General features: G+C 55.2%; 1 protein-coding gene across 1 annotated transcript; it reads left to right on the top strand.

Moving 5' to 3' along the window:
• Window positions 1-997: 997 nt before the first annotated feature.
• Window positions 998-3,455, top strand: LOC133277132 (cyclin-dependent kinase 4 inhibitor B-like). Its single transcript, XM_061468735.1, has 2 exons — window positions 998-1,403; window positions 2,876-3,455. The coding sequence occupies exons 1-2, from the start codon at window positions 1,263-1,265 to the stop codon at window positions 3,137-3,139; spliced, it is 405 nt and encodes a 134-aa protein (XP_061324719.1). The 5' UTR covers window positions 998-1,262; the 3' UTR covers window positions 3,140-3,455.
• The last annotated feature ends 3,888 nt before the right edge of the window (window positions 3,456-7,343 follow it).

Raw genomic sequence — 7,343 nt, 5'->3', positions numbered from 1 at the left:
TGAGTCTTTGCACAAGACCGTGCACACTAACACCTGGGGAAGTTTTTGTACCTCCCATCGCAACAGAAGCAGTTTACTGATAGTAAACAGTGAGATTCGCAAAGAAATGGGTATTTTTTGGTCAGCCCGAAGCAGGCTGTGCTGCTCGGGAGCTGTCCGTGGTGCTGCCACCGCCCCCCGCACACCGCCTAGCCCCGCCCCGCCGCATTCTGACCCTCCTCGCTCCATCCGGCTTCGCCGGTCGCCGCCGCATCCCGCTGCTTCCAGCCCCGCCGAAGAAGCGTTTACCCGTCCCCTGTGGCGTTTGTTTGGAGGCAGGGTTCAAAGTCTCGACCTGTTGTATTTCATTGTAATAATGCTAATAGTAATAGTAATAATAATAGTAATAATAATAATAATCGTCATAAAATTTAAACAGCTGGAGGATGGAGACGTCGCAGTTGTGGCTTGTATCCCCTTGCTGACTCTCTGCGCTGCTGCCCATTACTAGTATCTGTACCAACTAAGAATCCCCAGAAGAGTCCGTAGGTCACCCTTGGAGACGGGGGAAGGAGGGTCACGGCCGCCCCTTGCCCTTCGGTACTGGCAGGTGTCCGGAGAGGGCGGGAGGGAGAAACAGCCCCAGGGCGAGCGCTCCCGCGTGCCGCTCCCGGCCTTAAACTCCACTCTCCTTAAGTAAAGCTTTTTGCTCCCTTGATTCTTTTTCTCCTACCCTTTCCCCCGGCCTCTTTCCCTCTAGAGGCAGCCTGGCACGGAATCAGACGCTGCTGCCCTCAAGAGAAGGACGGGGGAAATTAAAAATAAATAAACAAAAAAAAAAAGAAAAAATAAAGAGAACAAAGAAAATGGAGAGGCCGCCGCGCCACCGGAGCCCGGCCCTCAGAGGGCAGCGCGGGGTGCTCCGCCCCGCAGGGGCGAGGCTGTGGCCAGCGACTGCGTTGCTCTCCGCCGTGGCGACGGTGACATCTGCGCTCGGGCGAGGAGGGCCGGACCGGGGAGGAGCGGAGCGGAGTGGCACCAGCTGTGCGCAGAAAACAAGCTGCGGGTGACTTCGCCGAGTCCTCGCAGGTGGAGGCTACTCCGGCGGCGGCACTGAGTAGACATCTCCGGGCAGGGGCCGGGCCGTGCTCCCCGGGCTGCCGCGGGCCGCCGGAGGGGCGGAGCGGGGGCGTGGGTCCGGGCCTTCTCATGGGCAGGGCGCCCTCCGCGGGCCGGGACCACCTTCGGACAGCAGAGAGCTGCCCGCGCTGAGCGGCCGGAGCATGGAGTGGCGAACGGACAGCACGACGGCGGACGAGTTGGCCAACGCTGCCGCCCGCGGAGACCTGCAGCGCCTACGGGAGCTGCTGGACGGCGCGGCAGACCCCAACGCCGTCAACTCCTACGGCCGGACCCCCATCCAGGTAGGGAGGCCGGAGGACACGGGGCTTGCGGGAGGCGGGCCGGGGGCAGCGGTCCCTACGTGCCCGAGGAACGGCGGACCTGAGTAGCCTCCGGATTTGGCAGCCCCCCGACACCTGTATTTGGCTGCTGTCGAAGCGTCGCAGCTGTTCCCCTCGCCTTTGTGGAAAGGCGAAAGTCTGTGACGGCCGCAACAGAGAGGTTTTAATCTTAGCAATCCTCGACTTTATTTTAACCAACTGAGATAGGATGACTCAAACCCGAGAACTTCAATGCTCATCTCGCAATACAAGTGCAATAAGAAGTAACTAGTCAGCTTTTCAGAAAGAGTTACCCTTTCGTCATACCTAGTCTTCTGCTTTAAACATCTATTAGTATTTTATTTCATCTCTCATGAAAAAAAGGTATATTAACTAACTCTCACTAGATGTTCACTGACCCTTACAAACAGAATTATCCGGGTGCGATAGTCTTGCCCCGCAGACACTACAGGTAAACAACCAGCACTCCCTCCTTGTAGGGGACTGCCCGCATTTTACAGTCAAGTCAACATGTAGATAGATGTAGTGCTCGGAGGCGAAGTACACACTAGATTCATGAAGCTGAGTTGATTTCCGAGCTAGTTCTTCTACCCAGCTTCTTCTTAAATTTTCAAAATATAACGAAACTGGTATAACCTGCGCAGCTATATTTAAGTTTTACTGCCAGGGCTTGCGAAACTCTCTGCTACAAAATGTCGGTGCAGCATATCACTCGAAACACGTTCCTGATGCCGTCCTCTGGCATGTTTTTTTTCTACGCCTTAGCGCAGCAGGGATTTAGCTCCTGCGCTGGACTCTCTGCCAAGTGCACTGCGAGAGACTCAGTTTTAGAGAACGGCGAGCCCGGGGGACAGGGCTCCGGAACATTTTGATGCAGCACTGGGCAGGCGGCTCAGGCTAAGGGTACCCTCTGGGGCAGACCCTCAAAGGGGGCAGGTTCCCCCCACACGCTTGTCCCCTGGCGGAACACCTCCTGGAAGAGCTTCCAGGGCGAGGGTGGGACTGCGGCAACCCCTGGGAGCAGCTCCACCAGGACGGTTCCGCGGCTGCCCTTGCAGAGCAGCTCGGGACTCGCCTTCTGTTCCCGCAGTGGCCGCCGGCAGGACTGTCCCTCTGCCCCGCGCCTGCCACTCCCCCCGCAGGCTCTTGTCGCAGAGCAGCCGGGGTACAGGTCCGCACGCCCCGGCCTCGATGGGGCTTCCGTGTAGCTATGCCTCACCTATCCCCCTGCTAGGGAAGGAGTGTTTCCCCCGACTCCGCAACGCTCCCTCCTGGTCCGTGCTCACCGCCATTCACGTCTCCTCCGGAGCTGATCTGTAGGCCTCATCTGCGGGTTTCCCGCTCCTGTCCGTGGGCGATCCCGGCTCTTGGGAGGCTGAAGGAGAGAGAGTGAGCAGGGCTGAGGGGGACGCTAACTCTGTCTCTCCCCGCAGGTGATGATGCTGGGCAGCCCGCGGGTGGCGGAGCTGCTGCTGCAGCGCGGCGCCGACCCCAACCGCCCGGACCCGCGCACCGGCTGCTTCCCGGCGCACGACGCGGCCCGCGCCGGCTTCCTGGAGACGCTGGCGGCGCTACACAGAGCCGGGGCGCGCCTCGACCTGCCCGATGGCAGCGGCCGCCTCCCCCTCGACGTGGCGGCGGGGGGACCGCACGGACCGGTGGCCAGGTTCCTCCGCCACCCGCCGCCGCGCGCCTAACCGCCTCCTTTGCCGCCCCCTGCCCTAATTTATTGCTCGTGTCCGCCTCGGGAGATACAGAGTCTTGTAGCACCCACTTGCTGTAAATAACCCCCACATCGCACTTCCCCACGCATGAAGGACCGGCGGGACATGTCTTGTTTTGTACACTACATTTTGCACGTGTCTGTAATGTTATCCTGCACGAGAAATTCCACTGCCCTCCACGCCCTTCTTTCCTCACTCTGGAGTCCCAACACTGTGAAGAGAAGTAAATATGAAGGAACCCCACCGCACAAAGGTGTCACAATAAACCCTTCAACTCTTCCTGTTTTGACAGGGCCGCTTCTGGTCTTTCTGTTTACCCTCTTTCCCCGGGGTTTCCCTCTTCCACAACCCAGCCCTCCTTTTGAAGGGGACAGGAGAGGCTCCGGGCCCAAGCCAACAGCTCCCCGTTTGATTTCAGTCTTCAGTTATATCGGACTCAAGGGGCGCTGAAGCCAATCCCTGCCTCTCCCTAGCAAAACCGGCCGGGACAGTGGGGAGTTAAAACTTCCTGGCGTGATTGAGGCTTTGGCAAATACCTTCTTAAAACCACGTAAGATGCTCTGCATGTCTGTACATGGGCCCGTGGTGCATCCATGGCTTTTCCCATGAAGGTTGTAAACATCTGACATGGAAGGAGAAAATAGAATTGTGTCGCTGCAAGCTCGATGCCGCCCTCGCTCGAATAAATAGGTGTTTTACCATCTTGCAGGTGATTTTCCCAGAGATACTATAAGTTTCACCGTATTTTGAAGAAATCATAAAGGTTGCAAAACGAATGCAGTGTGGAACAAAAACCTAAAACTCGTACGTCCAAGTTCCACCTCAGGGTTTCCCAAGTTTCTCGAAGGTGGCGCGTTTGGTAACGAAACAAAAACCCCGTTGTAACAACAAGTGGTCGCGCTGGAGGAAGAAGGGGTGCGGCGGTAAAAATTGACCCATATGTTACAGACTGTCCCGGCACGAGGAAGTTGGAATTGGGCACCCCACGCCACAGCAGCTGCGCAGCCCAGCCACGGCCATACGGACACCCGCTTCGCTGACGCAGGTCCCAACCCCACTGCTGTGCTGCAGTAAGAACCCCGGCAGCAGCGAGCGCGGTTGGGAGACCCTGCCAGCCTGACCGGGCGCTCCCGGGGCTGCGCTTACCTGTCCTGCGCCTCAGGGACTGAGTGCCGGAGGAAGCAATGCGGGGCAGCGGGACAGCTCCGGTCTCGTTCTCCAGGGCAAATCCCGGGCACTTTGCAGAGCTATCTGCAGAAAGTTGACTGGAGTTAAATGTAATATATACACTTTTTATAATGTATTAGAACGTGTTATTTATTACAGCAACTTCACACTTGTTTTATGTTTAGTTTATATAGTGCTTTAGAATTGTTTTATAATTACTTCGTATAAATTAACGCACTATTTATACGTATGCCATTTGTCTATGTAATACGTCTATACCTATATAAAAATACACATAATATGCGCATATACAACACACTTTATTATTATGTATCGAGCCTAAGTATTTGCCTATAAATTTTTCTTCTATGTAATACTTTGATGTTTAATTATATGCATGTAAAATATCGAAAAATCACATTATGTTTAGTCCCTATTAATTTCTTTTTATTGTAGGTATGCTTAGGATATGTATTTCATACATATATTTAAATAGAATATATATAAAATTACACTCTGAGACGATAACACCTTATTAAATTGTACCGTATTCTTAGTACATGGCATAGCTATAATTGAGACAAGGACAACACTAGGAATGCAGCAGTCAAGCTCCTTCATCCCATGCCTGAGGGAACCGCGATGGAGCTGGGAGATGGGGCAAAGCTAGCATCTGATCATCTTTTTTACAGAACAGGTAAGGGTCTAATGAACTGTGTTTCCATCTTCAATTAGACCAGTATTCTTGTTTTAAAGGCTCGCTTTCTCGAAGAACCAGAATTTATTTAGAATTTTTACTATTTCCATTACAATTATGAAACAACAATAGTCATACTAAGAATGCATAATATTTTTAAGGGAAGTAACAGACTTCCCTAGGATAACTATACCAAATGAGCAAAATATGCCCTCAAAACCCAGCAGGAGTAAATGACTAATTGCTATAAATCCAGTTCACACCATAGTACCAGAGGCCCTGCCAGGGACAGGATCTCACTGGGGGCTACTCACCCCATGGGAGGACAGGGGGCCCCGACGCTGTCCTGCTTCTATGAGCAGCTTTTCTGCTGTCAGCAGCATCTGCTTCAGGGCTTGGAGTCCTCCCTGAAAAGTGTAACAGTAATTGTTAGTAATTGTTAAACAGCAGCAACATACATTTCGGAAAAGCCCTAAAAGAGCTACTTTTAAAGTGGCAGATAACTGACGCTTTTGATTTTAAATCGCAGGTGTAATTGAGCATATATGCGCGCAAACACGCAACACACAACCCTCTGCAGCAACGTGTCGACCTATGATCGACGAGATGTTCCTCGGGCCCGGGTCGGCCATGCATTCAGCTTTGGTAGGTATTTTGACTTCTATTACCAAATCTGTCAGTTCTTCCTCCCACAGCCACTCCAGCACCTGCATCATGCGGCCAAGCAGGTATTAATTCATCTCCATTTGCCTCCCTCTGTCGGGGAGGAGTCGCTACGGGAAGGGAAAAGGGGAAAAAAAACCAAACTTCTCGTAGATCAGCTTTAATTTCGAAACGCCTGTTTAGACTGACACATCTCCCAGGCTGGAAACAGGACTACTCGGTCCAGGAGCAACTATTACAGGCTCTTCTTTTATTAGCATTGTTGTTAGGGTTACTGCGCGCCCAGGCCAGAAGAAGGCAATTTCTGTTGACATCTGTGCTGTTGTCGTTTGTCCAGACAGGAGTAGGTGCTTGCTGGGCCGGGGGGGGATGGGGGGGACGGACACGGAGGGGCGGAGGCTGTGCTGCATACCCCTATACCCGCCAGCCCTCCCGGGGACCGCCGCCGTGCCTGCCCTCACGGCAGCCTTCCCCGCCGGTCCCTCGCAGTCCCTCCAAACCCCCGGCTTCGAGCCAAGACGCATCCAGTTGTGCCAGGCTTGCCAGGCCATGCCGGGCCGCACAAGGCCCTTCCTCACTCGCGGAGAGGGAAGATGCCCCCGCAGGACAGATCCCCGCCCGCCGATCACCCTTACCTTCTCCTCGCATGGAAGTATCCGCACCCTGGGAGGTGGATGCGCAGGCAGGCGGCTGCCCGGGAGGAGGGCGAGACTGGGGTAGAGGGCCTCGCTCAGCTCCTGGGCTGCGGCGAGGGTCAGCATCGGCTGCGGGGCGAGGGAGGGCTCAGCACCCCTTCTGCGGCAGCGCCTGGAGCGGGCCAGGAGGGGAGCGCCTGCAGGTTGCTCGGATCTTTTGAGCTCTTCTCCTCTGCTTCCCCTGGCCCGCTCTAAACTCTCCAAATCGAAAACAAAGCGGTGCGGCAGCGCGGGTCAGGGCCGGGGAGAAGGTGAGGGGAGAGGAAACAGTTAATACCCGTTTCGGTTACCGGCCGGGGGGCAGACGAGATCCGCTTTTTTTTTGCTTTTTTTGCTTTCCTTTTTTTTTTTTTTTTTTTTTTTTCTCTACGCAACGGCCCCGCGTAGCGTTCAAATGACCATGTGACAAGGAAATAGCTGCTCTCCCGGGCCAATACTGGCCTGCGCTTTTAAAGCGGCAGGAATCCGCTAGCCGCCCCTCCGGGTCTCTAGCGCTGCCCCCGGGGTGGAACGGGCGAGGGTCGGGGTGAGCGGGGCAGCCGCAGTGCCCGGCAGCGGAGTCCAAACACAACCAAACAACACGAAAAAAACCCAAAATATTTCCTCACCCTCTCCCCACCCCTTCCCTCAGCGGAGCGGGAGGCGGCCTGTTTGGAGGGGACTGACGGGGGGGGGAGGGCAAGGACATGTAGTCAAGGCTTTATTTGAAAGCGGGGGAGCGCCCTGCGATTGGCCGTGCCCCACGAGTGTTCGGTGCTGATGCTCCTCGGGGAGGGAAGAGGAGCCAGCGGCCTCCCCCCTCCCCATCCCCTGCCGCCTTCGCCCGCTTTCGAGGGAGCCATCATCATGGAAGGCGTTGAAGCTCATAGGAGGAGGAGCTGGGGCGGAGGGGGGGGGGGGGGGGAAGGGGGAGGTAAGGCGATATTGCTAGTCGGAATTAGTCAAACAGAAAAGA

Source organism: Pezoporus flaviventris, unplaced genomic scaffold (assembly GCF_033815535.1).
Source record: "Pezoporus flaviventris isolate CSIRO_AGI_PZ_B2104156 unplaced genomic scaffold, CSIRO_AGI_Pfla_v1 ptg000050l, whole genome shotgun sequence".
In the NCBI taxonomy this organism is placed as follows: Eukaryota; Metazoa; Chordata; class Aves; order Psittaciformes; family Psittacidae; genus Pezoporus; species Pezoporus flaviventris.
This window is presented reverse-complemented; position numbering and strand designations above follow the sequence as displayed.